The sequence below is a fragment of the Procambarus clarkii genome, chromosome 71 (assembly GCF_040958095.1).
Source record: "Procambarus clarkii isolate CNS0578487 chromosome 71, FALCON_Pclarkii_2.0, whole genome shotgun sequence".
Classification (NCBI taxonomy): Eukaryota; Metazoa; Arthropoda; class Malacostraca; order Decapoda; family Cambaridae; genus Procambarus; species Procambarus clarkii.
In genome coordinates this window covers 16,995,254-17,012,016 of record NC_091220.1, presented here as the reverse complement: position 1 = coordinate 17,012,016, position 16,763 = coordinate 16,995,254, and the positions used below count along the sequence as shown (strand labels likewise).

The 16,763-nt window shown below is 43.3% G+C and overlaps 2 protein-coding genes across 37 annotated transcripts in view; one reads left to right on the top strand and one right to left on the bottom strand.

The window, feature by feature from the left end:
- RhoGAPp190 (Rho GTPase-activating protein 190) overlaps positions 1-16,763 on the bottom strand; it is a 181,864-nt gene that overhangs the window by 164,848 nt on the left and 253 nt on the right. The window lies entirely within an intron of this gene.
- LOC138356268 (octapeptide-repeat protein T2-like) lies at positions 1,889-16,493 on the top strand. Its single transcript, XM_069312237.1, has 3 exons — positions 1,889-1,979; positions 2,658-2,942; positions 16,015-16,493. Exons 1-3 carry the CDS (start codon positions 1,889-1,891, stop codon positions 16,491-16,493), a joined length of 855 nt encoding a protein of 284 aa, XP_069168338.1.

The window sequence follows — 16,763 nt, the reverse complement described above, 5'->3', positions numbered from 1 at the left end:
GAAACCATACGCCAGTGAGTGAAGGTTGAGAAGCAGGACCAGAGAGCAGAAATTCAACCCTCGCTGGCACAATTAAACAAACTACAATCGTGTGGTACCCTCCCTCCTCTGACAGCCAACTTACTTCTTTTTACCTTGGCTCCCACCTTCTTCCCTTCCCCCTTCCAGCGACAAAAACACGAATCAAAGACGACATATAACCCGACTGAAAAAAGACACACAAAACTGAAAAGAAGAGACCAAAAACGAAGAGATGGAGAGAGAGAGAGAGACACGGCCCTTCCCCCGCACCAGCCAGCAGGTATTTCAACGAGGCCTCGAGTGGCATCAGGTGGAGCCGTGGACCACGAACCCAAGTGCTGCACGGATCACTTAACGTGCAACACTTCATCACCTGCATCATATTATTCACCCACTTTCAAACACAGTTTTCCAGAAGACATTACAGACAGGAAACTCATAGACATGGAATAGGGTAAATAAAATGCTGTTTTCAGACTGAAATTTTCCCGCCAAAAATGCAGCGTCACAAGTCCTCAACAATATCTCGAAAGAAATGACATGATTGTAAACAGGCAGCAGGATTTTCGGACTAGGTCATGCATAAGAAATTTACCCCTCTTTATTATAGGACCAAAGAGAGCCATCGAGAAAATGCATTTTAAGTCTCGCTAAGAGATTTCCAACTGAATAAAAGTAACATGTTAGAGGATGATGGTAAGCTGCTTCGATAAGCGTGACCTGGACAAAATAAGCAGAAAAAACAATCAAACAGCAACTTGAATTTAATGAGGCTATTATTACTATGCCATGTGCCCTTAATGCTGATAGAATGATCTTTCAGTATACCTACTGCACCCCTGTTTTTCAACAGGAATATTTTGTACTTCTAACCATGCCTCCTGGTCTCGTGAGGCTTAATTTCCATGTGTAGATTTGGAACCCGTCCCTCTAATATTTTCCAGGTGTATGTCTCTCACCTGCACTCTTAGAGAATACAAATTTAAAATGTTTAAGCAGTCCCAATAACCTAGATTTTTTACCGAGTGGATTCATGCAATGAAAGTCCTTTGCATGTCCTCCAGGTCAACAATTTATACAGCTGTGAATGGAGCTGTAAGTGTGCAACAATATTCCACCTAGAGAGAACTAGTGTCTTAAAAAAAATTGGGGCGGCATCTCTTGCTTGAAAGATTCTTGTTATTGAATCTGTAACTTTTCTTGCAGTTGTGACAGCTACTTTATTGTGCTCTCTAAAACTAGGGTCTTATGACTTAATTACTCCCAAATCTTTTAAAGTGTTCTTTCTTTCAATTGTGTGATGTGAATGAGTTTTATATGTAGTTTCCATTTTGAAACTCATGTCTACATGTGAAGATAAAGGAATGGTAAAGGAACAGAAAAAGTAGTAGAGGGGTAGAGGTAAATAACATAGAGGAAGAAGCCAAGAGATAAAGAGAAAGGAGGAAGAAGTAAAAAGGAAGGGAATGAAAGGAAGAACTAAGGAAAACTAATAAAGGAGGACTGTGATAACAAAAGAGAAAGAAGCTAGGGAAGGGAATGAAATGGAAGGAAAGATGCTAAAAACATAAAATTAAATGTGGAAGGGAAAAAGTGGCTGCGAGCATCCATTTAACAAATTTATAGACAAAAATGGAATTGCCTTTCAATCTTGTTATCTGTATGTAAGGATAACATGTAATACCCTGAATCAATAAAATCAGTAAGTAAAACTTAGCAAGTTTCCTCCACTCTTCTTTCCACCACACATGCCCCGAGGATGACTGGATAATCGCTGTAGGATAATTGCATTGAAAGACAATTTTTCTAAAGTTAATAGTTGACATTTCATTATTTTACTCAATATGTATCAATATCAAAGACCAACATGAGCTCCTGTCACCGAGAGGAAGTTGAGAAAACTGCACAACTGAGGCGGAACCAAAGAGCCAAAGCTCAACCTCCACAAGCACAAATAGGTGAGTACAGGAACCACAGTCGGGGTGCCTGGGCGCATCCCAGCCCTCAACTGTCGCCGTCCCTCAATCAAGGAACATATTATAAAACTGCCAATAATGAACAACATTTAATGAATAAATAATACTTGAATGTGGGCCTGCGAGTAGCAATAAGCCTGATCTCAATAAGAGCTCTGACAGCAAGACCGAAGCAACTCTCTAAACTAATCAGGTATAAAGAAATCATTGAGCCATTCAACGATCACCCAAGCATCGAGAGCGAGCCTATGCAGGAGGAGAAACACTGAACCATGTACACTATAGTCTCCCGTCCCTCTCCTTAAAGCATTACTGGTAATACTTTAAAGCCTCGTGTTGATTATAACTTAACTTTCTGTAGGGGAACAATGACGATGAGCACCTCAGTGTTTGCAGAGAGGGGGCGAGCTGCACCAGCAGGAGGGGGCTGGTGGGAGAGGTAGGGAGGGAGGGGGAGGAGGGTGGGAGCAGTAGGAGATATAAAGGGGTGACATGGGCAGAAACAAGAAGCAACAAAAACAATAGCAGTAACAGGAGCAACAGTAGTCAGAGCAGTCAAATCAGCAGAAGGAACATCAGCAGAAATAAGAACAGGTCATGAACATCAGTAACATCAGCATGAGCAGCAACAGAAACATCATCATCATCAATATGAATCAGTAGCATCAGAAGTAAGAACAGTAGACTATCATCATTGTCATCAGAAAAGGAATAACAGGAGCATCAGCAGGTGGAACAAGGAGGAAGAGGAGCATCAGCAGGTGGAACAAGGAGGAAGAGGAGCATCAGCAGGTGGAACAAGGAGGAAGAGGAGCATCAGCAGGTGGAACAAGGAGGAAGAGGAGCATCAGCAGGTGGAACAAGGAGGAAGAGGAGCATCAGCAGGTGGAACAAGAGGGGAACACATGAGCAGCAGCAGCAGGAGCAAGAGTAGAGGCAGTGGGGGTATTAGTGCCTATTGATCTGGTGTGCCTGCGCCCGTGTCTTGTCTCCTCCACTCAGCCTTCTCTAACACTCCCACTATTACTACCACTACCTTCTCTCTACATCCATACCTACCCATTCATATATTATGACTACTCATACTTTTGGCTACAACTCACTCCCCACTTGCCACAACCACCACCCCCACCTTCCACTACCCAAACAGGGCTACCACAACTACGGCGACCCTAACTACCAACACCCAAACTGCTACTAAACACCACCACACACACGGAGACACACCGAGGGCGGCTTGACAAAGGCCAGGTTTACACGCTCTCAACCACTCCTTCCCCCCCAACTGCCCACCCCTTTCTGCCACCGGTCCCTCTCTTCCACTCCCCCTCTCTCTCTCTCTCTCTCTCTTACCTTCCCTTTCACTTCCCATAACCCCTTCGCCGTCCTCAAACTCCCTCTAATTTCCTTGCATCTCACCTTCCCCTTCTCCCCTTTCTTCCTCATCTTTCTCACCAAACCAGTAGCCCCTCCTCATTGCCCCCCCCCCTCACCAAAAAAAAAAATCAGCCTATGCTTAACAGAGGTTGTTCTTGGATTGAACGCCCCCCTTTTCACACACACACACACACACACACACACACACACACACACAATGAACATAGAAGCAGGAAGTCAGCTCACACATGAGAGAAGCCAGTCTCCTGCGACTGTAACACGGAGAGGAAAAAGGAGTAAAACGAGGGTACGATTGTCAACATGGAGATGGTGTTGTCTATGTTTTCTCATCATACACTATAACACAACGAACACCACTCACGACCTCATTAAAAGAGAGCACAAAACAAACCCTTTCCAGCAGTAGAACGTGGTACAGTGTGTGTGTATTATATATATATATATATATATATATATATATATATATATATATATATATATATATATATATATATATATATATATACATACATATATATATATATATATATATATATATATATATATATATATATATATATATATATATATATATATATATATATATACATACATACATATATATATATATATATATATATATATATATATATATATATATATATGTCGTACCTAATAGCCAGAACTCACTTCTTGGCCTACTATGCAAGGCCCGATTTGCCTAATAAGCCAAGTTTTCATGAATTAATGTTTTTTCGACTACCTAACCTACTTTACCTAACCTAACCTAACTTTTTTGGCTACCTAACCTAACCTAACCTATAAAGATAGGTTAGGTTAGGTAGGGTTGGTTAGGTTCGGTCATATATCTAAGTTAATTTTAACTCCAATAAAAAAAAATTGACCTCATACATAATGAAATGAGTAGCTTTATCATTTCATAAGAAAAAAATTAGAGAAAATATATTAATTCAGGAAAACTTGGCTTATTAGGCAAAACGGGCCTTGCATAATAGGCTGAGAAGTGCGTTCTGGCTACTAGGTACGACATATATATATATATATATATACACATACACATTCGAGCCAACCAGGGCTGGAATATACATAGCCAGAGCTCACAGCTCAGCGTACACAGTACTGAAACAACTTCACCTGCGATGTGAGTGGAATAATCTGTTAATTAAAATTAGCTATTTTTAGTTATTGGCGTTGCTGTGATTTACTTCCATGTACGTACAATAATATATTTGTTTAGCTTGACTGGTACCCCAAGCATCAGTTTTATCGGCAACACTTAAGTGTTATTAACATCTTTATTGACAAAATACAGTATATTCCTGCATCCCGGTCGCTGACTAAGCTTGCTAGTTGGTGGTCTTATTAACCAGGATGTTATAGATGCAATGCCCGCATACTGCAACCCATCCTCCTGTTTAGACACTACCTACTGTGACCGTCGTTAATAGTCACAATCCCTACATTCTTACCTTTTACATAGTAGTATACTGACTAGTAAACAAATCTGCTCAAATAAATGAAGCTAAAAAAACAATTTTTTTTTGTCCCCTAACACCCCTTGCCACTTCGGGGGGGGGGGGGGTATAGGGTTTTCATGTAGCTTCAGGGCACCGATCCCGCCAGCCACAGGGCATGGCGAGACGGCACCCCTAAGCATACCTAATACCCTAACAAACACAAACTAAAATAAACATATATGGCAGATCTCATCACACCCACAAGAGTTAAGATGATACTAATAATACATAATGATAACCTGAAAATAAACAAACATTAATGGAAACTTAAATGTTACCTAGTATAGCCCGCATATGTACTATATTAGCCCTCAGATATCGTGAATTAGGCCTAAGAAGGTTAATATAGTTTTCCAAAGCAACACAAGTAAACAATAATTTTCCGATTTGTCCAACTCAATAGTTCAGATTTCTCCGTTATAATTTCGTTGTAGGCCGGTGTATATATACTATGGTCCTCATCATTTCTAACGGGAGACATCTCCCGTCACGCAGGGTGCAGTCGCACCTCCACAGATCTCCAGTATCATGCTATCAACCCGTTCTCGCAAATTTAATAAGTCAATATTGACTTATTAGTTGCGTGCATAGGTGACATCCCTGGAAACACAAACCGAAACTGTCTCTATTTTCCGCTTGTTACAACTTGCAATAAAGTTGTTACATCTTGGCTTAACGTGTTTATGACGTATTAGAACGTTGTTACAACTTGCTATATTGGTTGTTATAACTGGTTAGGAGGTGTTAAAACTTGTTCGAACGTTGTACCAACGTCGTAGTTTCGGTGTGTGTTTGGCGGGATAGTAAACATAATAGTTTCCCTTGAAAAGCTTCATAGAAAACACCGACCTTACTTAACCTACTTAGTATGTTAAAATAAGCATCTTATAGCTTCGTAATTACAATTGTTACTTAACCTATTATAGGTATAGGTTAGGTAATAATTGTAATTACGAAGCAATAAGATGCTTATCTTAACATACTAAGTAGGTTAGGTAAGGTCGGTGTTTTCTATGAAGCTTTTCAAGGGAAACTATTATGTTATGTCACCTATGCACATATTTAATAAGTCAATATTGACTTATTAAATTTGCGAGAACGGGTTGCATCTATTGATACTGGTAATGGCTCAAAAGGGCCACCACTTACGGGCTATTCATGCCCGTGCCACCTTTTGGGTGGTTTAATCTCCATCAATCATCGTTACTATAAGTACTACCAAGACAAGAGGATGGGCGGTATTGTGACGCGCAGCCTGAGGTTGATCCAAGTATCCTGTGTAGCATCTTATCAAGTTCTCTTTTGAACAACATGAGAGTTCGGACAGTTACTCCCTCTATGTTTACATTGACTGTTGAATATTGCCCTTCTGGAAATTGTACCTATTGCACTCATGGGGGCCTGACGGCTGAGTGGCCAGTGCTCGGGGTTCCTAGTCCTAACGGGTCCGAGTTCGATCCCCGGTGGAGGCGGAAACATATGGGCAGTTTCTTTCACCCTGTTTCCCTTGTTCACCTAGTAGTAAATAGGTACCTGGGAGTTAGACAGCTGCTACGGGCTGCTTCCTGGAGGTGTGTGTATATATATTATATATATGTCGTACCTAGTAGCCAGAACGCACTTCTCAGCCTACTATGCAAGGCCCGATTTGCCTAATAAGCCAAGTTTTCATGAATTAATATATTTTCTCTAATTTTTTGCTTATGAAATGATAAAGCTACCCATTTCATTATGTATGAGGTCAATTTTTTTATTGGAGTTAAAATTGACGTAGATATATGACCGAACCTAACCAACCCTACCTAACCTAACCTATCTTTATAGGTTAGGTTAGGTATCCGAAAAAGTTAGGTTAGGTTAGGTAGTCGAAAAACAATTATTTCATGAAAACTTGGCTTATTAGGCAAATCGGGCCTTGCATAGTAGGCTGAGAAGTGCGTTCTGGCTATTAGGTACGACATTATATATATATATATATATATATATATATATATATATATATATATATATATATATATATATATATATATATTATATTCTGTCTATCTACCGTATCAATTCTTCTGAGAATCTTATATATGGTGATCATGTTCCCTCTAACTCTTGTCTCCGAATGACGTGAGGTTTAATTCCCGTATTCTCTCCTCGTAGCTCATACCCCTCAGTTCGGGTACTAGTCTGATGGCAAACCTTTGAACCTCTTCCAGTTTAGTCTTATGCTTGACTAGATATGGTCTCCATGCTGGAGCCGCATACTTCAGGATTGGTCTGACATATGTGGTATACAATGTTCTGAAAGATTTCTTACACAAGTTTCTAAATGTATGTGTGTGTGCGCGCGCGCGCGCGCGTGAGCGAGCGAGCAAGCCAGCACGAGAGCGAGCGAGCGAGAGAGAGAGAGAGAGAGAGAGAGAGAGAGAGAGAGAGAGAGAGAGAGAGAGAGAGAGAGAGAGAGAGAGAGAGAGAGAGAGAGAGAGAGAGGACACAGAGAGAGAGGACACAGAGAGAGAGGACACAGAGAGAGAGGACACAGAGAGAGAGAGAGAAAGAGAGAGAGACAGACAGAGAGCGACAGAGAGAGAGAGAATGTATGTGAGTGAGAGAGTGTGCGCGCGCGCGCGCGCGCGTTACTTGCCTAAAACGCTATGCGTGCTAGTGGCTGTACAAGAATGTAAGAATTCTTGTACAGTATATATAAATAAAAAATGTTGTTCTGCACTTCCTGCAACCCGTTCTCGCAAATTTAATAAGTCAATATTGACTTATTAAATATGTGCATAGGTGACATACTTAACATAATAGATACCCTTAAAAAGATTCATAGAAAACACCGACCTTACCTAACCTACTTAGTATGTTAAGATAAGCATCTTATTGCTTCGTAATTACAATTATTACCTAACCTATAATAGGTATAGGTTAAGTAATATTTGTAATTACGAAGCAATTAGATGGTTATCTTAAGATACTAACAAGGTTAGGTAAGGTTGGTGTTTTCTATGAATCTTTTTAAGGGTATTATGTTTAGTATATCACCTATGCACGTAGTTAATAAGTCAATATTGACTTTACGAATTTGCGAGAACGGGTTGCTTCCTGCCATGCCTTATGGTCTAATGAGTCATTTCCATGTGCAGATTTTGAACCAGTCCAGCATTTTTCAAGCTCCAATTATGTATAATTATGTCGTTCTTACCTGCGCTCTACAGGGTAGTTTGATAAATTTTAAACATACCCAATAATTTAGATGGTTTATTGAATGGATTCGACAGTAAAAGATCTCTGCACGTTCTCCAGGTCAACAATTTCTCCAGCTTTGAATGGCGCGGTTACTGTGCAATAATAATATACCCTAGAGAGCTAGTATTGAAAATATCACTGATCTAGTGTCTATTGTTTGAAAGGTTCTTGTTATCCAACCTGTCATTTTTCTTGCAGTTGTGACAGCTATTTTATTGTTTTAAAGCAGTAAGGTCATCTGACATGATTACTTAAAAATCTTTTAATATGCTTTTGATTTCAATTGTGATTTGATTGCTTTGATATTTTCGTGTTTTTTTCACAGCAGCAGCAGTACCTGTAACTTATCTTCAGAAAACATCATGTTATTTTTGGTGGACCATTGAAGGACCTGATTAACATCACTTTGGAGCTTTGTGTCCTCTATATTATTTATTCTCATGAGCACCCTAGTGTCATATGCAAAGACTGCTACGCATGTATTTATTGTGTGTATTATGTTTGCCACTATTATCTTGATAATACTTCTTAATGATTCTTAGTTTCACTTTCTATGCTGTGGTAGAGTTATCAACGTTCTCCTTGCCAGTACACGTCCAGAACACACTTTAAAACCATCTTAAATTAGGTAGTAAACACCAGCCAACGTCAGCAGCAGGGTAGGAAGTAATGATATAGCATCATCATTACTGTAACAGCAACACGTGTGGTGCTTCTACATAGGCCTAGCTGACAATAGTAGGTGTTCGAGGGGATATTCTGGTGTAGACTAATACATCAGCATGAGTGTAGGGGTGTAGGCCTAATGGTGGTGGTGAGTGTGGCAAGAGTGAGGAGAGGGAGAGAAGGCCAGGGGGTGGTGCAGGAGTGGCTGCGGGCGTGCTCACACCACGGGGGTCGGAGTGATACTGCACCACACATTCACCGGAGCCACCCACCTACCACCGCCCACTTGCACCGGCGGCCGGGACGGACGGACGGACGGAGGGAGGGTGGTGGTGGGACTGCCAGCCTCTCCAACCACCTCACTTACCACCACATTGCCACGGTGCCTCCATTCCTGCTCTTCCTACAACTAGAGGGTAGGACAGGGCCACTGGCCATGCCACCAATATACCCGCTGACATTTCCGAGCGCTCGCCAATACCAACAGTTTCCAGGCCTACCAACTAACACAACTTAGCGCATAAAGATTCAAAGGAAAATTATTCACTCACAAAAATACATTCTTTTACACAAAATCTATTACTTTAGTCAAACTAGTGAGCAAGTGAAATGAGGTGGAAAAGGAGGTTGTGGAAGCTAAATATACAGTTTCAAGAGTACGACAAGCACAAGGGTCATCAACTATTGAAGTCTGTGCCCCATGCATGTGGTTGTCTGTACTCCGTCTCTCTTGCTCCTCTTTATATTATAGTAATACTCCTAGCTTGCTCTCGTCATTTGTAATGTAAGGTTGAAGATCACTATTTCTACTGACTTTAACAAACGGCAATAACGTGTGGAGTTCCTCGAGTGTCTTCAATGTTCATTTGTTTTGTAATCCTGTCAGTGATTATATACATTAACTCAAAATTCTATTTTTTGTGTGTATTGTTACATGTGCCGCCGTCCTCCATACTATGGGTGTTGGTGGTTACTGAGTAATGAGGGAGCGGTCATCATATGGTAAGTGGGTTGATGGTGATTGGAGGCAAGTTAGGTAGGAGGGATTAACTGGTGTCATGTTGGGAGGGGGGGTAATGCTGAGAGTAGATTGTAAGATGAGGTGCGAAATAGATTTCGATCTGCAGTAATTATGTGGATCTTAAGAGGGTGAGATTAGTGAGGGGAGGGTCAGTGCAGGGTGAAAGATCACGGAGAAAGGTTGAGGAATTAGATGGGTGCCAAGTGGAAGCGCATAAAAAAAAATTCGTTCGGAGGGTGAGAAGTGGAATAGTTTCTAGTTGTGTTGTGGTTATTCTGGAGATGAAGTTGGGGGTTGTAGTTTCCTGCTCTCACTCTGGCGTTGACGGGCAGAGGAGAAGCTAGGTCCCCACTCCCTGGCTCGGCATCTGTGGCTCTCTTTTTGTTATATCTCTCAATAGCATACTACCTGTTGTTGGTTCCTGACCTGACCACCTGGTTGGTGGTCTGGTCAACCAGGCAGCTGCTTGTAGCCAGATTTACGAATCACAGCCTGGTTGATCAGGTATCCTTTGGAGATGGTTTATCAAGTTCTCTCTTAAACGCCGTGGGAGATCGGTTACTTAATGTCATTTATGTGTAGAGGGAGTGTGTCAAGAAGTGCTGGGGCGTGATGGGTGTGTTCACAATATAATGTGAGTGAGTGTGTGCATCAACATAAGATACTGCAGTTAATTTGGCGGTCACCTGTTGCAGTTCCTGCGGCATGGTGGTGGCACACGCCACCCACTTCTGGCCAGCCACTGTTACACCATCACCACCTTCACTCACTATTACACCATCACCACCTGTAGTTATCACCACCTCCACTCACTAGTACACCATCACCACCTGTAGTTATCACCACCTCCACTCACTATTACACCACCACCACCTGTAGTTATCACCACCACCACCTGAAGTTATCACCACCTCCATTGATTACTACACCACCACATGATAACTCATGTGCTTCTTGACATGTGGGCACCATACAAGCACTGTATATTCTAATTTTGGTCTCAAAAAAGAGTGAGCGAGTGAGAGAAGGGAGAGGAGAGATATAATGTGTGTGTGTACTCACCTATTTGTGCCAGTAGGATTGAGCTGTAGCTCTTGGACCCCACTTTTCTAGCCACTGGTTGTCTAATGCAGTGACTCCTGGCCCATTTCTCCATCATACCTGCTTTTAAAGTTATGAATGGAATTAGCCTCTACAATCTGCTCTTTTAGGTCATTCCATCTACTCACTACCTTTATGCTAAAAGAAAACTTTCTAACTTCTCTATGACATCTGAGTCTCGAGCTTCCATCCGTGCCTTCCCCCCTTGGTCTGTTCTTGTTCATTGTAAACATTTCCTGTTTCCACCTTGTCAATCCCTCTAATTATACCTCTAAATAAAACTTTCAATAACAAATCAAGAAAGACTAGTAAGATTCTCACTTTTCATGTTGAAGGAAGGCATCAGCTTACAAAAAAATAAGAGAATAGAATAAAAAGATTTAAAAAAAAACTATCTGCGAGGAAGGAAGGAGAAGAGAAAGGAGAGAGAGAAGAAAGCAGAGAAGGCAGAGCGGAGAGGAGAGCGAGCGAGCAAAGAGAGGAGAGCAGGCAGAGAGAGAGGAGAGAGCGAGCAGAGAGAGGAGAGAGCGAGCAAAGAGAGGAGAGCAGGCAGAGAGAGAGGAGAGAGCGAGCAGAGAGAGGAGAGAGCGAGCAGAGAGAGGAGAGAGCGAGCAGAGAGAGGAGAGATCGAGCAGAGAGAGGAGAGAGCAAGCAGGGAGGGAGAGAGAGGTGAGAGAGGAGGGAGAGGAGAGGAGAGAGAGAGGAGAGGAGAGAGAGGAGAGAGGAGAGGAGAGAGGAGAGGAGAGAGAGGAGAGGAAAGAAAGGAGAGGAAAGAAAGGAGAGGAAAGAAAGGAGAGGAAAGAAAGGGAGGAAAGAAAGGAGAGGAAAGAAAGGAGAGGGAGGAGAGGAGAGAGGAGAGAGAGGGAAGCAACCGAGTTGTTCCACTGGTGGACTTGCAGATCAATACTCACCACCACCACCACCACCTTTCCTGCACTTTCAACATCATTCTTGTTACCACAACTACCATCAACATTGCCAACACTCAGCATACTGATAACAATGTCAATACCACCACTACCACCATTAATGTTTCCAAAACTACCACTGTCAACACTACCACAGCTTCCATCTTACAATAGCAGGAGAGATAGGAGGCCCTTGTGGATTTGTTCATTTAATAGGAGAGATTAACCAAACTTAATTTACAATCTCTTATAAGGCAGAGTAAGGGATAATAAAGTAAACTCAAGGATGCAAGTTTATAACTAGGGGTATATAATAAAAAAAATATTATTTATATCAACACAAAATAAAACACAACTATGAATACAAACTGGATTAGTAAAGATTAATTACTACCTTGGTAAGTATGTGAATATCTTTGTAGACGATACTAAGTTACTAAGGAGTGTAAATGACTCGTGCCCTTCAAAATTACAAAATAGATGTGTAACTGCGAGACTGTTTAAAGTTCAGGTTAGAAATTAATCAATATCTATAAAATAGAATGACTGTCCAAAGAAGGAGGACAGACACTTGAAGCTAGCCTCACCCAACATTACCAGCTGACATTTAAAGCAGGATATTTGGGCATCATAGGCCAGTCCAAGTCTGCCCCAGTCCCACCATTTAAAAATATCTGTACAGTATAGTGATCATAAGCAATTTCTCTTTGCATCTCGGGAAGGGAATTATCGGAATGTGCCAAGCCATTAAGCCTGACCCATTCCAGGCACTTGGAATGGGTCAGGATAAGGATTTGTGATGGGACGGGGAGAAGGAATGGTGTCCAAACACTTGGACTCAAACGGTAGAGCAACGGTCTAGCTTCATGCAGGTCGACGTTCAATCCCTGACCGTCCAAGTGTCTGGGCACCATTCCTTTCCCCCGTCCCATCCCAAACCCTTATCCTGACCCCTTCCAAGTGCTCGTCTTAATGGCTTTGCACCTACATCTGCCTGAAAGGAATAAAAATAAAAATTCCTTTTTTTAAACATTTTTATTTTAACAATCATCGAATTATTATTTTTATTACGAGTCTTTTAAGGGTTATTTCTGAAGATATTGGTTCCTTGCGATGATTTTGGGGCTCAACATCCCTGCAGCCTAGTTTCTGACCAGGCCTCCCGGTTGCTGGACTGGTCAACCAGGCTGTTAGATACGGTTGCTCACAGCCTGGTTGTTCAGGTATTATTATTGGTCACAATTACTTGTAGATGTCTCCTATATAAAATATCACCGAGATATACAGATTTAGGCAATTTTTTTAGTCATTTTAACAAACGATGCAGTAAATTGAGGTTTTTATACCCCCCAATGTCCAATGACATTACCATAAAATAGAAAATACCACAAAATACATATTTCTTACAAAGCTGTTATGGCAATACTCTATCTAGATTTAATGGAAAATATAGTATAATTCCTGCTTAATAATGTGTGAAAAATCAGTCTCACAACTTACAGTACACGCAACAGAAAAACATCAATTTGATTTTTTATTTTGTCATATTGCTAATTCATAGATTAATGGTTACATATAACTTTTATCTCGTACAGATTTGATTTAGATTATACATATAACTTTCCGTGGAGTAATATACAGGTACTATACATTTCAAAAGACAATTATTTCCGCCAAACGTATAAACCACAAATGTTTAAGACATGACCACATGAATCTTACCAGAGAATATAATGCACAAAGTCCAGAGGATGTGAGTGATTAGCCATGATGTGATGTACCTTATCTTAAGCTAATTCTCTGAAGTCTCGGAAGCTCTAGTTTTACAAATTTACCGGATACCATATTTGATATAAAAAATGCTGTACTTATATAGTCATATTAACAATTTCTTGTTTCAGTCACCAATATAAAACATAATACTGTATAGTACAGAACTGAATGCTTTCAATTTTACGGATATGCATTATGAAACAAAAATTATTCATTTGGGAGAAATAAGAAAGACAAATTGAAGAGACAGAAGAAATATGGGGGGGGGGGGAAGAAGAAAAAGAAAAAAGGGGGGGAAAGAAGAGAAAGAAAACAAAGAAGGGCCCTGAGCCATCAACAGTGTCATGTTTGTTTATTTCATTTATATACAAGTAGGTACATTGTGTTGTGAGACTACATAATATTGGTGTTCTTCAGCAAGGATGGAAGAAAATTCAAAATGAGATGAATGGAGGATAGAAGTGGGATTGGTGGAGGAAGGAGGGGGGGAGAGAGAGAGAGAGGAAGGAGGGGGGAGAGAGAGAGAGAGGAAGGAGGGGGGGAGAGAGAGAGAGAGGAAGGAGGGGGGAGAGAGAGAGGAAGGAGGGAGGGGGGGAGAGAGAGAGAGGAAGGAGGGAGGGGGGAGAGAGAGAGAGAGGAAGGAGGGGGGGGAGAGAGAGAGGAAGGAGGGGGGGAGAGAGAGAGAGGAAGGAGGGGGGGGGGAGAGAGAGAGGAAGGAGGGGGGGGGAGAGAGAGAGAGGAAGGAGGGGGGGGGAGAGAGAGAGAGGAAGGAGGGGGGGGGGAGAGAGAGAGGAAGGAGGGGGGGGGGAGAGAGAGAGGAAGGGGGGGGGGGAGAGAGAGAGGAAGGAGGGGGGGGGGAGAGAGAGGAAGGAGGGGGGGAGAGAGAGAGGAAGGAGGGGGGGGAGAGAGAGAGGAAGGAGGGGGGGAGAGAGAGAGGAAGGAGGGGGAGAGAGAGAGGAAGGAGGGGGGGAGAGAGGAAGGAAGGGGGGGAGAGAGAGAGGAAGGAGGGGGGGAGAGAGAGGGAGACAGGGGGAGAGGAAGCAAGAGGAAAGGAGTAGGGAAGGGGATAAAGAAAAAAGTTGGTGGTTCAAGGGGAAGAGGCAAATGACAGAACAGCAACAAGATGAGACAATGACAGGGCAGCAACAGGAGGAAGCAAAGACAGTAGCAGCAGAAAAAGAGGGGGACTAAGTAGCAATGATAGAGAAGAAAAGGGCAGCAATGAGAGGCGACAGGGACAGAGAAAATGAGAGGAGACAGGAAAAAACAGCATTGAGAGAAGACAGGGACAGCTCCAAGGACAGGAGTCAAGGACAGAGCAGCAGCAGGTGAAGGAGGCAAGGACGACAGCTGGCGGAGGAGGCAAGGACGACAGCCGGTGGAGGAGGCAAGGACGACTGCCGGTGGAGGAGGCAAGGACAGCCGGTGAAGGAGGCAAGGACGACAGCCGGTGAAGGAGACAAGGACGACAGCCGGTGGAGGAGGCAAGGACGAAAGAAGCCTCGCAGCCGAGTGGACAACGCTAGGGGGTCATAGTCCAAAGATTCGTTTCGATTCCTGGCGGAGGCAGAAACAAATGGGCAAAGTTTCATTCACCTGACGATCTTGTTTACCTAGCAGCATATAGGTACCTGGGAGTTAGACAGCTGCTATGGGCTGCTTCCTGGGGATGTGTGTGCACGTGTGTTAGAGACAAATGTATGTAGTAGACTTAATAGAAGACAAATAGATTAGTTAGAAAGGCAGGGTTCAAGAGCTAATAGCTTGATTCTGCAGACACAAATAGTAAATGCAGCAGCAGCAGTAGGAAGTATAAAAAAAAGGCAAGAACAGCAGCAGGAAGAGGCAAGAACAGCAGCAGCAGGAGGCAAGAACAGCAGCAGCAGGAGGCAAGAACAGCAGCAGCAGGAGGCAAGAACAGCAGCAGCAGGAGGAAAGAACAGCAGCAGCAGGAGGAAAGAACAGCAGCAGCAGGAGGAAAGAACAGCAGCAGCAGGAGGAAAGAACAGCAGCAGCAGGAGGAAAGAACAACAGCAGCAGCAGGAAAGAACAGCAGCAGCAGCAGGAAAGAACAGCAGCAGCAGCAGGAAAGAACAACAGCAGCAGGAGGAAAGAACAGCAGGAGGAAAGAACAGCAGGAGGAAAGAACAACAGAAGCAGCAGAAGGAAAGAACAGCAGCAGCAGGAGGAAAGAACAACAGCAGCAGCAGGAAAGAACAGCAGCAGGAAAGAACAGCAGCAGCAGGAGGAGGAAAGAACAGCAGCAGCAGGAGGAAAGAACAGCAGCAGCAGGAGGCAAGAACAGCAGCAGCAGGAGGCAAGAACAGCAGCAGCAGGAGGCAAGAACAGCAGCAGCAGAAGGAAAGAACAACAGCAGCAGGAGGAAAGAACAGCAGCAGGAGGAAAGAACAGCAGCAGGAGGAAAGAACAGCAGGAGGAGGAAAGAACAGCAGAAGCAGCAGAAGGAAAGAACAGCAGGAGGAAAGAACTGCAGCAGCAGAAGGAAAGAACAACAGGAGCAGCAAAGAACAGGAGGAAAGAACTGCAGCAGCAGGAAGGGAGAACAGGAGCAGCAGCAGGAAGGGAGAACAGGAGCAGCAGCAGGAAGGGAGAACAGGAGCAGCAGCAGGAAGGGAGAACAGGAGCAGCAGCAGGAAGGGAGAACAGGAGCAGGAGGAAAGAAGAACAGGAGCAGCAGGAGGAAAAGACTGCAGCAGCAGCAGGAAAGAAGAAGAGGAGCAGGAAAGACCAGCAGCAGCAGAAGACAAGGGCAGCAGGAGGCAGAGCCACTGCAGGAGAGAATGAGAGCAGAGGAGCCAGAAAGAAAACAGGCGGAGGCATGGTGAGAGGAGACGAAGAATTACAAGTGTAGAGAGAAAGAGAGAGGGGAGACGGAGAGAAGAGAAGTGTGGAGAGAGAGAGAGAGAGGAGAGGAGCAGGGCACCAGAGGGAGGGAGGGAGGGAGGGTCGCCCACACATGGCACTGTCAAACCTCAACCCTGCCTCATATTACCCCCCTCAATATCCAGACGTGGGCGGGGCACGGTCCACCTTGGGTGCCCAGCATGTCCGCGGGGCCGCCTCTCACAGCTCCCACACCTACTTAGTCCACTAGATATGCTGGAGGCGACGCGGCATCCCT